This window comes from Bos mutus, chromosome 18, assembly GCF_027580195.1.
Source record: "Bos mutus isolate GX-2022 chromosome 18, NWIPB_WYAK_1.1, whole genome shotgun sequence".
Taxonomy (NCBI): Eukaryota; Metazoa; Chordata; class Mammalia; order Artiodactyla; family Bovidae; genus Bos; species Bos mutus.
The window spans coordinates 4911942-4928780 of NC_091634.1; the positions used below are offsets into that span (position 1 = coordinate 4911942).

Genomic DNA, 16839 nt, shown 5'->3' on the forward strand with positions numbered 1-16839 from the left:
CACCCGTCCCCACAGTGGATTTCTGGGTCTGGAAATAATATTGAGGTGGGTTCCTGATGTATAGGTACTGAGGCAAAGGTCCCAGGAAGATAGCTACAGGGATTCACAATTGGCACCTGAAAATGTAGGTTTGGACAGTTGAGTCTTTCCGAGAAGGCCCAGGGTGTGGGCAGTGTGGGCTCCGTGCCCTCAGCTAGGAGCATGGAGGCTTGCCTTCTGGGCCTGGCCCTAGGGGAACTTAGAGGGTGGAGTGAAGCCGATTTGCTGGTGAATTTCAGGCTTAGTCTCCTGTCTAGATATCTGAATACCCTGGCCTCCAGAGAGGGTCTTCTGGGTCCTAGAACCCGGTATCTTGGCGCCCGGTTCTGTGGGCAGCCGCGGAGTCTGAGGTGGAGAGAAGCGGGCTGGATGCCGGGATGGCTAGACTAGAAGGCAGAATATCCTCGGGACCAGGATAAATATCCGTGGGCGCCCTGGTGGTTCCAAGCTCGGGGGCTAGACGAGGGGCGGGGCGGCCTCTCCACCTACGGAACACGCAGGCGCGCGCGCACACACACACACACACACATACAGGCTCTCTCTCACACTCATATACGGAGGCACACACGCGCACACACCGGGGTGGCTCCATTCGGCCGCGCCCCCGCCCCGCAGCGCTCCGCGATCAGCACCGGGGACAGCGCCAGTCACCCGCGTGCGGGGGCGGGGTCCGGGCGGGGCCGGCTCCTCTGTGTCTCTCCGGAGGGTCCTGTCTAGCTGCCGCACAGGTAGGAGCCGCTGGGACCCCCTCCCCAAGCTCCATCCTCATTCCCATCCGTAGAGAGATGCCGCGCGCATCAGCTGCGCGCGCGTGTGTGTGTAGTGGAGGGGATACCGGGGGAGACCAACAGATGGAGGGGGAGGGCTGGAGCCTGATTCGGAGAGAATGGGACTTAGAGACAGGTGTGGAGACAAAGAGCCACAAGGAAGGGAGGCGCAGGCGTGGAGACAAAGAGCCACAAGAAAGGGAGGCGCAGGCGGGGGAGAGGGTGCAAGACCTCGGTAGACGGGGACCAGACAACAGGCAGAAGCCAGCCAACCCAGACCGGGGAGCGGCGGGCAGCCGGTGGGGAGATGGACAGAAATAGGGAAGGCGTCGGTTTGGAGAAGAATGGAGGCCCAGGCGGTCACGAGGACAGGTGTGAAGACAGAGTTCGGGGCGCACGGGCGAGACAAACAGGCTGAAAACGATGTGGGGGCCCAGCCAAGGCAGCAGGGCAGACGCCCGCCGCCCACATTCCCCGCAGGAGTAGGAGACGGAGGGCAGCCTGAGTCTTCACGTCCCGTTCAGGGGTAGGTGTGCAGGGAGGATCCAGCTGCGGGCGCGAGCACGGACCGGCAAGGCCGAGTCCTCCCCAGCTGCGCCTGTCTCGGGTGTCAGGGTCTGGGGTCCCAGGCGGAACAGGGCTCCGAACCCGCTCGCCCCACTGGGACTCCGCTTGTGTGCGTAAGCCCCGCCCGTTGTCTTAGCAACAGACCGTTGCCGGGGCAACCACCACTCCCTTCACCCCGCCCGAGCCAAGCCAACCGTTGCTCTGGGCAACCCGGTGCTCCGGTTCCCACGCCCGTCTTCGCCCACGACTGGTTCGGGCCCTGGGGAAGGGCAAGAAAGGAGCAGAACTCATCGGGACTGGATTCCTGGGGGGCCTAAAGGAAGGGGGCATCCCTTTGGACGGGAACGTGCTCCTGGAACCCACGCCTAGCCTCCGCCCTCCGTAGCTGGAAGGATTAAACTACAACTCCCAGTATGCCTCGCGGCAGTCGATCGGTTCCCACACGGCCGCCCGCCCAGAGTGCCGATGGGAGTTGTAGTTCTTTGTTGTTCGGCGGGCTCAGTGGACTCATAGGGTGGGTGTGGGAGATAAGGCGTTTGGGTGCCTCCGCAGGAAGAACCATAAGACCTCGCCGTCATGTTCCCGGAGCCCCCAACACCCGGGCCTCCATCGCCCGACACGCCTCCTGACTCGAGTCGCATCAGCCACGGCCCCGGTGAGCGAGACCCGGGGCGGAGTGGAGGGAAAGCCTCGTAGGGATTCTCGGGGGCGGGATCCGGATCGGGTGTTTTCAGGCTGGTGGGCTGGAAAATGCGGGTGAGGTCATAGTACGAATCCTGGATTGGAATCTAAATGAAATGAATAAGGAACAGGTTTGCAAAAAAATGAAGACCCACATCAAGGGTGTGGAATGGAATGGAACCTTGGATTGGTGAATTGGAAGGTCCACCTCTCCCTTCTTTTAAACATAGGGAGACTCGGGGAGAGGTTAAACCTTCTTAAAGCACAGGGGTTGAGCAGAAAAATTAGAATGAGGGTAGAAGAGGAGGTAGAACTAATAAGCAAGAAAATCCAGATGGTGTCAGCCTGCCATAAGGCTTCAGTTTTATATATGAGATGAGCTGGAAGGAAAACATGGGAATAAAATGGAATGGACATGGCTGGAGGGAAAACAAGGCCGGGATTTCAGCTAGCACATGGTCCAGGTCTGAATGACCGGGTTGCTTCTCCCGGCCTCAGTGTTTGCTGTTTCCATGCCCTCTGCAGTGCCCCCCTGGGCTCTGGCCACCATCGTGCTGGTCTCAGGCCTCCTCATCTTCAGCTGCTGTTTCTGTCTCTACCGGAAGCGTTGTCGGAGGCGGATGGGCAAGAAGAGCCAGGCCCAAGCCCAGGTTCACCTTCAGGAAGTGAAGGAGCTGGGCCGGAGCTACATAGACAAGGTGTGGACTGACCCAGTCCTTCAGCCCTGGCCGTTTCTGTGCCCATGCTCCTCTCAATAGCCCAGCAGCTCCCCTGTGTGTCTAGCCCTAAAGTGGATCTGGGGCCCTGGAGATGAACCAGACATTCACAAGAACCTCCAATTAGATGGGGAAGTCAGACATTCACACAGACATTCACAACACAGGGCAGTATGTGCCACATTAGAGGCAGTATGGGGCATATGGGAGCACAGAGAAACCAACTAGCTGACAGCCCAGAGGGTCTGAGAAGACTTCCCAGAGGTGATTTCTGTGTTGAGACCCAGAGGGACTCAGTTAACTGAGAGCAGAGAGAATGACATTCTACCTCAAAGGAAGAGCACGTGCTGAGGCTTGGAGTCCAGATCCTGAGGGATATTTGGAGAACAAACTCGGTTTTCACAATAGCTGGGATATAGCATAAAGGTATACTGTGCTATAGGCTTCCCAGTGGCGCCAGTGTTAAAGAACCTGTCTGCCAATACAGTAGACATAAGAGACATGGGTTTGATACCTGGGTTGGGAAGATCCCCTGGAGGAGGGCACAGCAAGCCACTCCAGTATTCTTGCCTGGAGAATCCCGTGGATGGAGGAGCCTGATGGGCTACAGTCCATGGGGTCACAAAGAGTCGGACACAATTGAAGCGACTTAGCACACATGCATATATTCTGTGTTTGAGGGTGAAGCTTCTAAAGAGCTCAGTGGTACCCATGTAATGAAGGGAACTGGGAGCCACAGAAGTTTTGAGCGAGAGAGGGACAAGATCACATGGGCTTTAAGATGAATCCCCTGGAGCCCACTGGAGGACAGATCTGGGACAAGGAGACAAAGGAGGAGGTTGTAGGGCAGTCCGGAGAGGTTGATGCAAACATGAGTAGGAAGAGGCCATTGGCGCGGAAAGCTACAGGTCCAGGTATCTGAACACTATACCTCTGAATGCAGAGCGGAATGAGGCTCTCCTGGGAGCCAGAGAGTCCTAGGTTTCCAACCCAGAGTAACCGGCTCTGTGACCTTGAAAAATTTACTGTCTCTGAGCCTCGAGGTCGTAGTCCATAACTAGTGTTTCCTCTCCTCCCTTTTCAACAAATAGCTGTTATAATTATCACCAGTAAGGGATGCCCTTTAGGGTCCTGGTGTTCAGTCTCCAGCCCTCTCTCCTAAAGCCGGTAGCTCCAAACCCCGTCAGCATCAGAATCACTTTGGGTGCTTGATGAAATGCAAGTCCTGGATCTTGCACCAGACTTACTGAGTCAGAATCTCTGAAGTGAAGGCATTTTACCACACTACCACTACTACTATTCACATTGCATTTAGAAAATCAGTGACTAGAAGTCTTCGGACTTCGTTGTGCTAGTTTAGAATGGCAAACATGCGCTAGATGTGCCATTTTCCCTCCATGTTTTTCCGTCCAAGATCACTAATCAACGTGGCAATTTGGACCATCACCCCAATACATCCGTTAACGTGGGAACTAAAATCTGCGTCCATCCTGTAGGCAGCGAGACGCTGTCAGCGCTTGTTCTTTTAGTCTAGGCATGACAAACACACTGCCTGTGCGTCACCGCATGTGTGCTACCGGTAGCAGACATCACTAATCAAACACTGACCAGCATACCACCTTGTGTGTTGCCATGGCGCGTCGCCGCCCGTGGCAGACATCACTAGTCAAACACCGACTCTGCTTAGCTTGCAAACGTTCAGGTTTAGCCAGAGGGTTCTGTGAGTCTGTCTCCCTTGGCTTCGGGGCCTGGAGGACACCACTGTCAGGCGAGGAGTTCACCTGCCCTTGCCCCTGGCTCCCTAAGGTGCAGCCAGAAGTGGAGGAGCTGGAGCCGACGCCCTCGGGGCCAGGGCAGCAGGTGGCTGAGAAGAATGAACTAGGACGACTGCAGTACTCACTGGACTATGATTTCCAGACTGGTCAGGTGGGTGTGGAGACGGAGGGAAGCTTTGGACCGGAGGGCGCCGGGAGTTCTAGTCCCTTATTGGAGGAGGTTCCGGAAGGGAAGCTGAGACTAGGGTCCTCTCATCACTGTCCAGCTGCTGGTGGGCATCGTGCAAGCTGAGGGACTGGCAGCCTTGGACATAGGTGGCTCCTCTGATCCCTACGTGCGGGTCTACCTGCTGCCAGACAAACGGAGGCGGCACGAGACCAGGGTGCATCGGCAGACGCTGAACCCTCACTTTGGGGAGACTTTTGCCTTCAAGGTGAGCTCGTGGCCTCAGGGCTCCGTGCCCGGCAGCCCGTCCCCAGTCTAGAACACTGGCGCCCCAGTCCCTTCAGCTTTTACTGGTGGCAGCTACCACCAGCTCTGTGGACTATTCCACTGGACCCTGTGCTGTCCCTTCGAGAGCAGTGCTGGCCCCTGGACTGCTCCGCTGGCCCTTGGGCTGTCCGATTTGGGCTCCATGGACACCCCCGACTCTTCCTTTGGCCCCTCACTGCCCACACTCACCGCTTTCCACGTGGATGTGTTGCGCCTCACTTTGTGCTTTCTTTGCTCCCGCCCCTCACCCAGGTCCCCTACGTGGAGCTGGGGGGCCGGATCCTGGTCATGGCGGTGTACGACTTCGACCGCTTCTCCCGCAACGACGCCATCGGGGAGGTGCGAGTCCCCATGAGCTCCGTGGACTTGGGGCGGCCAGTGCTGGCCTGGCGCGAGCTGCAGGCGGCGCCTCGCGAGGAGGTGAGCGCTCGTGGCCACGCCCCCCGGCTGGGCCCTCCCACCCCAGGCCCGGGCCAATCAGAGCACAGGCGTCCGGGTGGGGGCGGGGCTCGTTCCGGACCGTACCATTCCGAGCCGAGGGGGCGGGAAGGAAGGTCGCAGAGGGGCTGCGGGCGGATCCCGGGCTCCGGGGACCGGTTCCTCTTTCCCTCTCAGCAGGAGAAACTAGGAGACATCTGCTTCTCCCTCCGCTATGTCCCCACGGCCGGGAAGCTCACCGTCATCGTCCTGGAGGCCAAAAACCTGAAGAAGATGGACGTGGGGGGACTGTCAGGTGTGCGGGAAGCCGCAAACGACGGCGGTGTCGGGCGGAGCCGGGTCGCAGACTTAGGCTCCCGCAGTTTCTGGGTCCCCGGTCTCACCGTGGGGAGCAAGGTCCAGGCCGCCGTGGACGATTTAGATTCGATTTGGGCACAGAGAGAGGGGGGCCTGAGGGGTCCGTGGGCTGTCTCTATGTTGAAGAAGAGCCTCGGGCATTCTTCCTGGACTCAGCAGAGTGAGGGGAGCTGTAAGATTACTCCTCCCTCCCCCCAGATCCGTATGTCAAGGTCCACCTGCTGCAGGGCGGCAAAAAGGTGCGGAAGAAGAAAACCACCATCAAGAAGAACACTCTGAACCCCTATTACAACGAGGCCTTCAGCTTTGAAGTGCCCTGTGACCAGGTCCAGGTGAGGGCACACCTCCCCACCGCCCCTGCCAGAGCAGCCTTTCCCCTGAGTCCCAGGCCCTTAGAAACCCCCGTTACTAAGGGAGGAGAGCCTCCTTAGCAGCCCCTGGGAGCCAAGTCTTGGGGGTCTAATTGTGTTCTCAGTCTCAGTTTCCCCCATGAGGACCAGGAAGCCCCGCCCACCCAAGCAAGACGGGATGCCCAGCGCCCGTAGGAGTTCTGGATACTGAGAAAAAGAGACCCGCAACCCTAAGGCCAGGCCCACCCACCCATTTAACAGTCTTGAAGATGTGCCCCCATTAGGACCCTGCACCCTAAGGAGCCTCTGAGCAACAGAGGTCCTGAGGGTTTATCTGCTTTAAAACCTGGTGGCAGGAAGACTCCCGGGCACTCCTGTAAGCATCCAGCAGGGCCCTCACACCCTCCCTCTCCCAGCTCCAGAGGAAGCCTTAGCCCAGGCACCTATGGAGGCTCCCCAGAACTCAGGGAGGGGGTCTCCTTAGCAATGATAACTGAGTCCCTCCGTGTGCGTTGTTACCCCACTTTCTGTCTCCTCTTCCTCCCCTGCCCAACCCAGAAGGTGCAGGTGGAGCTGACTGTGCTGGACTACGACAAGCTGGGCAAGAACGAGGCCATCGGGAGGGTGGCTGTAGGGGCAGCGGCCGGGGGGGCTGGCCTGCGGCACTGGGCAGACATGCTGGCCAACCCCCGGCGGCCCATCGCCCAGTGGCACTCGCTGCGGCCCCCTGACCGAGTGAGGCCGCCGCCAGCACCCTGATGCCCACCCTCAAGCCCCTGACCCCAGGCCCCTGCCCAAAGCCACGCCCATGCCCACCTTTAAGGCCAACACCCCCCACTCTACCCGTTCCTGCCTTCTCCCCCACCATTATGCCAATCATGATAACTTGCCAACTCCCCCGATACAGCACATACCCAGAAGCCCCAGGGGCCCCTGGGGAAAGGGAGGCAATCTGGCCTCCCCCGACCCCAGGGTCCCGCCCTCTGCTTTGACAATCAGTGATCCCAGCCTACTATCCCCGTGGCTCCCAGTGCCCCTTTCCTGCACAGGATCACCCACTCCTGTCCCCAGTCTGATTCCTGCACCACTGCTGGGACCAAATAAATACTCAGCAACTTTGCTGGCCTGGACCGAATCTCCTTGATGGGGGTGCACAGGGGTGGGGGCTGGGAACCCAAGAGGGGCCCTCCAGGGGCGGGATCACACAAGGGCGAGGACAGGGCTGCCCATCCTGGAAATACACACAGAAACTCACCCACCCACTCACCACCCCTTCATCCATCCACCCTGTCACCAACCCACTCTCCCATTCACTTCTTCATCGGTTCATTCACTCAGCCCTCAAAGCTTGTTTCCTCATCTGAAAAAATCGTGATAATGGTAATACCTACCGCATGTTTGCTCTGAGGAGTCAGTGAGAATTCACTTAGTTATTCAGGAATTTTTCTGCTCCCTTGCCCATGATTTATGTAGATTTTCATACCTATGTTTCCCTCCCCTTTATCCCCCTTCCTTTCATCATCTAGGGTGCAGTTTCAATCTCTGGTCAGGGAACTAAGATCTCAGAAGGCATGTGTCATCAGTCAGTCAGTTCAGTTGCTCAGTCATGTCCGACTCTTTGTGACCCCAAGGACTGCAGCATGCCAGGCGTCCCTGTCCATCACCAACTCCCGGAGGCTACTCAAACTTATGTCCATCGAGTCAGTGATGCCATCCAACCATCTCATCCTCTGTCTTCCCCTTCTTCTCCCGCCTCCAATCTTTCCCAGCATCAGGGTCTTTCCCAATGAGTCAGTTCTTCACATAAGGTGGCCAAAATGCCCCCCCCCCAAAAAAAAAATGAGACACAGCCAAGAGCCAGATCACTTAGGTGCTAGGAGATAAATCTAAGGAGCTGGGATTGTATGTACCTGCAGTGAGGACCCTCAGGAGGTTTTAGAGGGAAGTGGCATGCTTGGTCTACTTTTAAGGAGTCTCTGGCTCCTCTGTGGAGGAAGTGTTTTGGAGAGTGGTGGTGATGAGGATGAAAGGCAGTAAGCCTCGCTGGAGAAAGTCAGCATCTGGGGCTCCAGTGGGCTGAGGGACTAGAACCCCGGAGGGACTCAGCCATCATTTCCTTCCCAGAGCCCAGGACTGTCCTCACCAGGCAGACAGACCCCCATTCAGTCCACCACTCGTCTGCTGACTTCATGTTACCATTTCCACTTTACAGAGAGGGAAATGGAGGCATGGAAAGGGTGACTTACTTGTCTAAATTCATGCAGCTGGGTGAGGAGAGGAGGCAGAGAGCTAGCGCTCCGTGGGTGCTGTTCCCTGAGCTGAGTGGTGGGGATGATCTAGAGACGTGTCTCACTTGAGTCCCTGACCTTGTGGGACTCCCAGACAGGTCAACTCATTGCATCGAATTGCAAGGGGGATTCTCAACCACTGGGCCACCAGGGAAGCCCTTACTGCAATTTTTAAAGAAAAATCCAAACTAGTGCAAAAAAGAAATCCAAGACGGAAAAATATTAAAAAATTAATGGCAGGATCTGACCCTTCACTTGGGTCTCTCTGCACTAGTCTAATCCTGATCCTGTTGTAATAAAACTTTATTTACAAAAGTAGATAGCCTGTGGTCATAGTTTGCCAATTTCATGTCTTAAACGACTGCATTAAAATAGCATTTTCTTCCTACAGGTACAATAGTTGTAACTAACCTTGAGACCATTGATAATAGTAAAATAAAATAGGAAGTGGTGAATTTTGAGTATGGTTACTTTTATTTAATGTATTTTACTGAATTTAAATTTTAGTAATTAATTTAGTAAAACTAATTTTTAGTAATGATTGTGTGTAACAACCAGGTCACAAAGTTCCCTAAAATTTAGCAACCAGGGGCCAGTGCTAGCTGGTCCCAGCACTTGGCTGTGTTTCCACCTGGTAAGAAAAGTCCTGTGTGGTAGAGCCAGGGTGAGAGCGAAAATGGGGACACAGAAGTGTACAGTTTGAGGTCTGCTGCTGCTGCTGCTAAGTCGCTTCAGTCGTGTCCGACTCTGTGCGACCCCAAAGACAGCAGCCCACCAGGCTCCCCCGTCCCTTGGATTCTCAAGGCAAGAACACTGGAGTGGGTTGCCATTTCATTCTCCAATGCATGAAAGTGAAGAGTGAAAGTGAAGAGTGAAAGTGAAGTCGCTCAGTCGCGTCCGACTCTTAGCGACCCCATGGACTGCAGCCTACCAGGCTCCTCTGTCCGTGGGATTTTCCAGGTAAAAGTACTGGAGTGGGGTGCCATTGCCTTCTCCGAGTTTGAGGTCTAGTTCACCTCATTTTAACTTGGGTTTATGAAGATTCGGTTCCGTTCTGTCTAAATGTTGGATCGGTCCAGGCCTTCTGCTTCAATAAATTTGGACCGCCCCAGGCTCCGTCCCAGCCTCTCCTGGCCCCGCCCTCTGGCCGCTCTGTTGTCATGACGACCGCGTCCTCAAGCCCTCAAGCCCACAAGCCCGGGTGGTCGTCCGTCAGAGCTTCCATTGGCCAAAAGTTCGCATCCGGCAGGTCTCGCTCACTCTCATTGGCCAGTTGATCGCGGCGGTGCCAACCCGCACACTCCCATTGGCCGAATGGTTGAAAAGGGCGGGGACTATGGGCAGCAGTTGAGGAGGGCCCTTCGGACCTTAGCGCAGCCCCGAGCGGGGAGGGAGGGGGTGTCTCGGGTTATTTGAAAAGATAAAGGTGAGGCGGGTGTGGAAGGGGCGAGAAGTCGGGGCAGGTGCGAGGGGAACGGGTGGGCAACGGAGACTCGATGTTTGGGGATTCCCAGGTTGTCCGGACCGCACGGCGATGACTACACCGGCAGGCTCGGGCACGGGCTTTGGCTCTGTGTCCTGGTGGGGCCTGTCCCCGGCAGTGGACCTGCAGGCTGAGAGTGAGCCCCCCGCTCAGGATCACAAATCTTGCGACGCAGCCGCTGCCTTCACAGCCTGGCAGACAGCGCGCTAACGTTCTCGGGGGCTCCAAGGGCGCCCTCCGCCCAGTGGGCAGCCTAGATGCCTCTGTGGACTCCAAGTTCCGGAACGCTTAGAGGCACAGCTCCGGTTGAAACCGAGGCCAGGGGTCCAAGTCCTGCTGAGGGTGGCTGCAGGGGACGCTCTCCAGGCCGCAAACTCCAGCCTGCTATCATCTTATCAGGTCCTCCTGTGGATCCAGATTCGCAGGCCGAAACAGAGCATGAGACCCCCGAGCTAAATGTCCTGCTGTTGGGTTCAGTGGATGGGCGGCACCTGCTACGGACCTTGGCCCGGGCAGCTCTCTGGCCTCGAAGGAGGTTCCATGTGAGCTGGGATTATGGGGTCTTGGAAGGAGGAGGATGAAGATGAGAGCCCAGTTTCCTGAGTCCTTGAGGGAGGAGGGAGCTGGGGACCCAGACTCCTAGGTCCTGGGGAAGGATGGGGCTGGAGTTGGGGGCTCCTGGGTTGAAGTGGGGGAAGTGTCTAAAGATGGGGCCTCCTGAGTAGTGACGGAGAGGAGGGTTCTGAGTGCCCACGTTTCTGTGATTAAAGAGCGGGACTGGTGCACGAGCCTCCGGGGTCCTGTGGGAGGAGGGGGCTGAGGTTTCCCACTCCTGGGTCTGTTGGGAGCCAGGGACACAGATCTCAGAATTGTTCTTCCCTGCCCGTCCTTTTAGTTTTATGTGCTGGAGAATAATCTGGAAGCTGTAGCCCGACACATACTGATCTTCAGCCTAGCCCTGGAGGATCCTGAGAAGATGGGGCTGCAAGGTCAGCAAAGATCCAGGCCATCTGGCCCCCAGCCCCTTCCCCCTTCCTGCAGAGTTCTAGCATTTCAATGGTGAAATTAAGCACGATGCACATTGTTTCCTATTCCATCACTTGCTCACTCACTTGGTAGCCCTGTCAGCTTCAGCTCTTCCTACCTTTGAAATGGGGCTAAAAAGAATGCTTCCGAGAATCATTCAGAGAATTCCAGGAGATAATCCACATAAAACTCTCAGAACTGTTCGTAACACAGTGTAAGCATTCAAAACCTCCTGATGAGGGAGAAGCCCAAAAGAGATCCAGGGACTTCCCGAGAGGTCATGAGTCCCCCGGATGTGGGGACCATTTGGCTGAGCTGAGCTCTGTCCTGCCTAAAGCCTCCCTCAGGCCTGAGTCTCCCCTAGTGAGAGGTATGAACCCCAGGGAATCTGCCTGGAGGAGGCATCCTTGGAAGTGAGACTATAACAAGGAAAGGAGGAGGAGGATTTGGGTGGGAAATTGACTTGTTTTCCAGTAACAAAAACTTCAGCTTGGTGCCTAGAGCCAATTGTTCCCCCCTAGACTCAGGCAGGCTGTGTTCAAATTCTGACTCTGCTTGCTGTGTGACCTTGGGCTAGTGTCTATCCCTTTCTGGGCTTCTGTTTCTACATTTATAAAATGAAGATCCTAAAAGTTCTTCCGCCATAGAATTCTTAATAAGGGTTTAATGAAAAAAAAAATGCATGGCTCCTGGCTTATGATATAGACTCCACACATATTAGCGATTATTGTTACCATGATTAAGGATGGTAGGTGTCATTAACAGCCCAGGGCTTTCAGAAGACATTGCACAGATTTCTTAATGCACCTTGTAAAGGCTCTTAAACTAGAACTTATCTAACCAAACTAAAAGTATATCGTTCTCTCTTATAAGGTTCTTAAACAACTAAAATGAAACTATATGTTGATATCGATATATATTGTGTATACAACTAAAGGTAAATAGTTCTGTCTTAGTCGCTCTGCTGCTGCTGCTGCTAAGTTGCTTCAGTCGTGTCCGACTCTGTGCGACCCCATAGATGGCAGCCCACCAGGTTCCCCCGTCCCTGGGATTCTCCAGGCAAGAACACTGGAGTGGGTTGCCATTTCCTTCTCCAATGCATGAAAGTGAAAAGTGAAAGTGAAGTCGCTCAGTCGTGTCTGACTCTTAGCGACCCCACTGTACTGTAGCTCACCAGGCTCCTCCGTCCATGGGATTTTCCAGGCGAGAGTAGAGTACTGGAGTGGGGTGCCATTGCCTTCTCCAGTCTTAGTCGTGTCCAACTCTTTGCAACCCTGTGGACTGTAGCCTGCCAGGCTCCTGTGTCTATGGGATTTCCCAAGCAGGAATATTGGATGGGGTTGCCATTCCCTTCTCCGGGGGATCTTCCTGATCCAGGGATCGAACCTTGGTCTCCTGTATTAGCAGGCAGATTCTTTCCTGCTGAGCCACCGGGGAAGCCCTAGTTCTGTCTTACAGGATTCTGCTAACACACATAAATCTTCATCTCCATCTCTATATAACCTTTCCTTTTTTTAAAAAAATCTTTCCTTTTGTAAGTCAAGAGAAACTTAAGCAGGAAATTCAGGATTGGGGTTACCTGCGGGGCGGGGGGTTGGTAGGAATAGGCGAGGAGACCCAGGTGAGGTGTAAATTACTCTTCATGTTTTAGCTTTTGGGATGGGTGGGGGACTTGCCTAGGTCCGCCATGTTCATTACACGACTATGGAAGAATACCATCTCTATAAAGTGGCGTCGCCGTCACGGATCTCACGTGTGGACTCACCCCTCGGCTCCCTCCATTATTTTCTCCCTACTCCCCGCAGAGAGGAGCGAGACCTTCCTGGAGGTGTGGGGGAACGCGCTGCTGCGCCCCCCGGTGGCCGCCTTCGTGCGCGCCCAGGCCTGCCGCCTGGCTCACCTGGTGCCGGAACCTGACCGCCTGGCGGAGCAGCTGCCTTGGCTCAGCCTGGGCGCCCTCAAGGTGCCTCCGCGCGGCCTCCGACAGTCCCCGCCCGGGACCCGGGTGGCGGCCGGGCCGTCCAACAGGGTCTGCGTGGATGGAGCGGCCTGAGGGCTCCGGGGCTCCCACCGGGCCATATGGCCCAGGGGGTGGCCTCTGCTCTCAGAGCCTCGGTCCCTTCAGCGGAGAGCCGCCAGAATCGTTTCCCACGCCCCGCGGGGGAAGGGAGGGTCGGGGGGAGACGCCACGGTCCCTGCAGCCCCCTCTCCCTCGTTCTCCCCCACACCGGCCTGGCCGCGCAGTTCCGCGAACGCGACGCCCTGGAGGCCGTGTTCCGTTTCTGGGCCGGAGGGGAGAAGGGGCCGGAGGCTTTCCCCATGAGCCGCCTGTGGGACTCGAGGCTGCGCCAGTACCTGGGCTCCCGGTACGACGCCCGGCACGGCGTCAGCGACTGGGACCTGCATATGAAGCTGCACGACCGCGGGGTGAGGGCTGGGGGGCGGGGCTGGGGTCCCGGGTCCTGGAGGTGGAGGAGGCGGGCCTAGGGTCTCGGTCCCGGGGGTGGAGGAGGCGGGACTGGGGTCCCCTGTCCTGGGGGTGGGGGAGGAAGGGCTGGGGTCCCCTGTCCTAGGGGTGGAGGAGGAAGGGCTGGGGTCCCGGTCCTGGGGGTGGAGGAAGCGAGGCTAGGGTCTCGGGTCCTGGGGGTGGAGGAGGCGGGGCTGGGGCCTGTAAGTTTCACAGAGGCCTCTTTCCTCGCTGCCCGCTCCCTCCAGGCCCGAGTCATCCACACCCGCGAGTTCAGGCGCTGGAGGGACACGGGCGTCGCCTTTGAACTCAGAGACTCCAGCGCCTATCACGTGCCCAACCGGACCCTGGCGTCCGGTCGCCTCCTGAGCCACGTGCGTGCTCCCTGGCTGCTGCTGATTCTAGAGGCTGGGGAGCCCCACAATCCGAGTTCCCCAACATTATCCTCTCTCCCTGCTTTCCCAGCGCGGGGAGCGCGTGGCAGCGCGCGGGTATTGGGGGGACATCGCCACGGGGCCCTTCGTGGCCTTCGGCATCGAAGCGGACGACGAGACCCTCCTGAGGACTAGCAACGGGCAGCCGGTCAAGGTTTGAGGCTGGAGGTGCTGGGGCCCGAGAGGGTACGCAAGGCCCCGCCCTGCCGCCCGGGCCCCGCCCCGCCTTCAGGGCCCCACCCCCGACGCCTGGGCCCCGCCCCTGCAGCCCCGGGGCCCTGCAGCCCGGGGCCCTGCAGCCCGGGGCCCCGCCCCTCGCTACGTCCACGTGACAGCCCCACCCCTCTACTTCCCAGGCCCAGTCTGGAAATCTAAGTGCGTCCGCCAGATGCCTTCTCTGGGGGTGGGGGCTTGGGAAGGGGAGCGTTCTTTAGGCATCTCCAGTGCCACCGCGGCCCCGCGGTCCTAGCTCAGCGTCTGGCCACGCCCCTTCTACCCCCAAAGACCGCATGCGAGATCACCGAGCACAATGTGGCGGAGCTCTTCCGAGATATGGCCGCCTGGGGGCACCCGAGAGCCGCCGAGGGGGACCCGGAGCAGGTGCAGGGCGGCGCGGAGGGAAGCTCGGAGCCCGGTAAGCCGCGGACCGGGGCTGTTCCCTTGAGGTGGCAAGCGGGGCTGGGGCGCTCACATCTGGGGGAGAGCGGGACCCGGACCCTCGTCCCAGGCTTCAGGCTCCGGGTATTTGAAGTCCAAGCATGGATCGGTTCGGTGTCTAAAGCCTGGACAAATGACCTCCCCTTCCCGACATCCGGTCTGTTTTTCACTCTTCTCTTTGAATTTCTCTCCCTTTTCCAACTCTTGACACCATTCATACCATTCTGAATTCCAGTAGCAGAATTAGCAGAATTATGATCCCACGTGCAGATATTCAAGAGGCTGAGAACATTTTAACGAGCTTCTAGGTTTCAGATTATACCTGAATCCCCCGACCCCAAATCTGGTCGTGCCTCCGTCTACCCATTACCTAGGTTGGCCCTCCCGGGTGAATTAATGACTTGTGTGGCTATGGGTCACCCACTCTCTTTTCTCCTCGTGAATCTCAGTTGCCTAGTCTGTAAAATGGGTTTCTGCCTGCCAGGCCAGTCTTCCCAGAAGTTTCCAGGGATCTACCCAAGAGAAAGGATGACAAAAGGCCTGAAGACGGACGAGGAGAGTCATCTCCAAGCTTCGAGTGTCTGCCTAACCCTGCCAGTCTTCCCTTCCCCAGCAGCCCCTGCCCCGGAGCCCTTCACTGTCCACTTCCTGTCCCTCGATTCTGCCCACACCCTCCACCACAAGAGCTGCTACATGGGACAGTTCCAGCTCCTCTACGTGGCCTGTGGGTAAGAGGACCTGGGAGGCGCCCAGGTCTTCCTCACCCAACCCCTCCTCCCTCAGACCCAGGAATCCAGGCCCCCAGACCCTCCTCTATCAGTGTCCAGGTCCCCAGCCTCCCTTCTTCACTCAGAACCTCAAAGTCCGAGCCTCAGCCTTCCCCTTTTCTCTCCGCAGGATGGTCCATCTTCTCAGCGCAGAGCTGGGGGCCTGCGTGGCCCCCGGAGGACGCCTGATTGTCGAATTAGCCCAGTGAGCCAGCAGAGGGCAGGGCGGGCAACTTTCAGGCCGGGGGCGGAAAGAGGGGCCCCCTAACCCGCCGCTTCCTGGTTCCAGGTTCCTAGTGGACCTGCGGCAGGAGCAGCTGCAGGCGTTCTCCAGCCGGGTCGGGGAGCTAGCACAAGCGGCTGGATTCGCCCCACAGTTGGGGGGCAAGCCCTCGGACACCTTCGCGCGCTTCTACAAGGCAGGGGACTCAGCTCCGGGCCATGAGGACCCAGCTGTGGAATCTGGGACTCCGCCCCCTGAAGTCCTGGCCCCGCCCCTTGAGGCAACCGACCCGCCCTCTGAGGACAGGACCCAGTCCCTTGAATCGGGGAACCCACCCTCTGAACCCCTCAAACTGACCTCAGAGTCTCAAGCTTCACTCTTGGAGGCTTCAGTTCCGCCCACAGGGAGTCAGGCCCCCAAATCAGAGAATCAGACTGTTCCTCCAGAAACCAAATACCCCATCCCCGACATCTAACCTCCGGTCATAGAATGAGAACACGCCTCTAGAATACTCAGTCACACTCTCAGCAGTCTCACTCGGTGCCAGAGGTGTCGCTAGCATTTCGGATTCCATTCCTGGGATTCTATATTTATTCCTAGAATTCTAGACTGTTCTCTTGAGTTCTGTCTTTCACGCCCAGACTCTGAAAACAGCCTGGAGATCTGGCCTTGGGGCTCTGCTCAGGCCCTCTGCGTGGTCCCCTTGACTCCAGGCGTCCCATTCCTAACTGGGGGCTGGGGGTGTCGCCTCTCACAGGCTGGTCTACCCTCAGGTGGTCCAAGTAAAGAGAACCAAGAACTCTTCTCCAGGTGTCTGTGTCTTTCCTGTCTGTCTCCAAGAATAGGAGAGGGAGGGGATGTGGGGGGTGAGCAAGAGGTGAATTTTTATGTGCTACCTGCTGAAGCATATTAAAAAGCAGAGACATTACTTTGACAACAAAGGTCCGTCAAGTTAAGGCTATGGTTTTTCCAGTAGTCATGTATGGATGTGAGAGTTGAACTATAAAGAAAGCTGAGTGCTGAAGAATTGATGCTTTTGAACTGTGGTGTTGGAGAAGACTCTTGGGAGTCCCTTGGATTACAAGGAGATCCAACCAGTCCATCCTAAAGGAAATCAGTCCTGAATATTCATTGAAAGGATTGATGTTGAAGCTGAAAATCCAATACTTTGGCCACCTGATGCGAAGAGCTGACTCATTTGAAAAGATCCTGATGCTGTGAAAGATTGAAGGTGGGAGGAGAAGGGGACAACAGAGGATGAGATGGTTGGATGGCATCACCAACTCAATGGGCATGAGTTGTGTAAACTCC

General features: G+C 57.0%; 2 protein-coding genes across 6 annotated transcripts; both read left to right on the forward strand.

The window, feature by feature from the left end:
- The first annotated feature begins 576 nt into the window (after positions 1-576).
- SYT5 (synaptotagmin 5) lies at positions 577-7302 on the forward strand. 2 transcript variants are annotated; one of them, XM_070387175.1, is made up of 9 exons: positions 577-767; positions 1926-2028; positions 2580-2752; positions 4577-4696; positions 4812-4979; positions 5291-5458; positions 5657-5771; positions 6032-6165; positions 6742-7302. In XM_070387175.1, exons 2-9 carry the CDS (start codon positions 1950-1952, stop codon positions 6940-6942), a joined length of 1158 nt encoding a protein of 385 aa, XP_070243276.1. In that variant the 5' UTR covers positions 577-767; positions 1926-1949; the 3' UTR covers positions 6943-7302. The 2 variants fall into 2 exon arrangements, with proteins under 2 accessions (XP_070243276.1, XP_005903163.2); XM_005903101.3 differs by having other exon boundaries at positions 578-767; positions 5654-5771.
- Positions 7303-9810: 2508 nt separating this feature from the next.
- Positions 9811-16332, forward strand: DNAAF3 (dynein axonemal assembly factor 3). Of its 4 annotated transcripts, none has more exons than XM_070387177.1 (12): positions 9817-9897; positions 9986-10090; positions 10354-10496; positions 10850-10943; positions 12786-12943; positions 13225-13407; positions 13696-13821; positions 13913-14035; positions 14386-14515; positions 15023-15266; positions 15436-15510; positions 15595-16332. In XM_070387177.1, exons 2-12 carry the CDS (start codon positions 10006-10008, stop codon positions 16001-16003), a joined length of 1770 nt encoding a protein of 589 aa, XP_070243278.1. In that variant the 5' UTR covers positions 9817-9897; positions 9986-10005; the 3' UTR covers positions 16004-16332. The 4 variants fall into 4 exon arrangements, with proteins under 4 accessions (XP_070243283.1, XP_070243278.1, XP_070243279.1 ...); XM_070387178.1 differs by having other exon boundaries at positions 15152-15266; XM_070387181.1 differs by having other exon boundaries at positions 15155-15266.
- Positions 16333-16839: the final 507 nt, after the last annotated feature.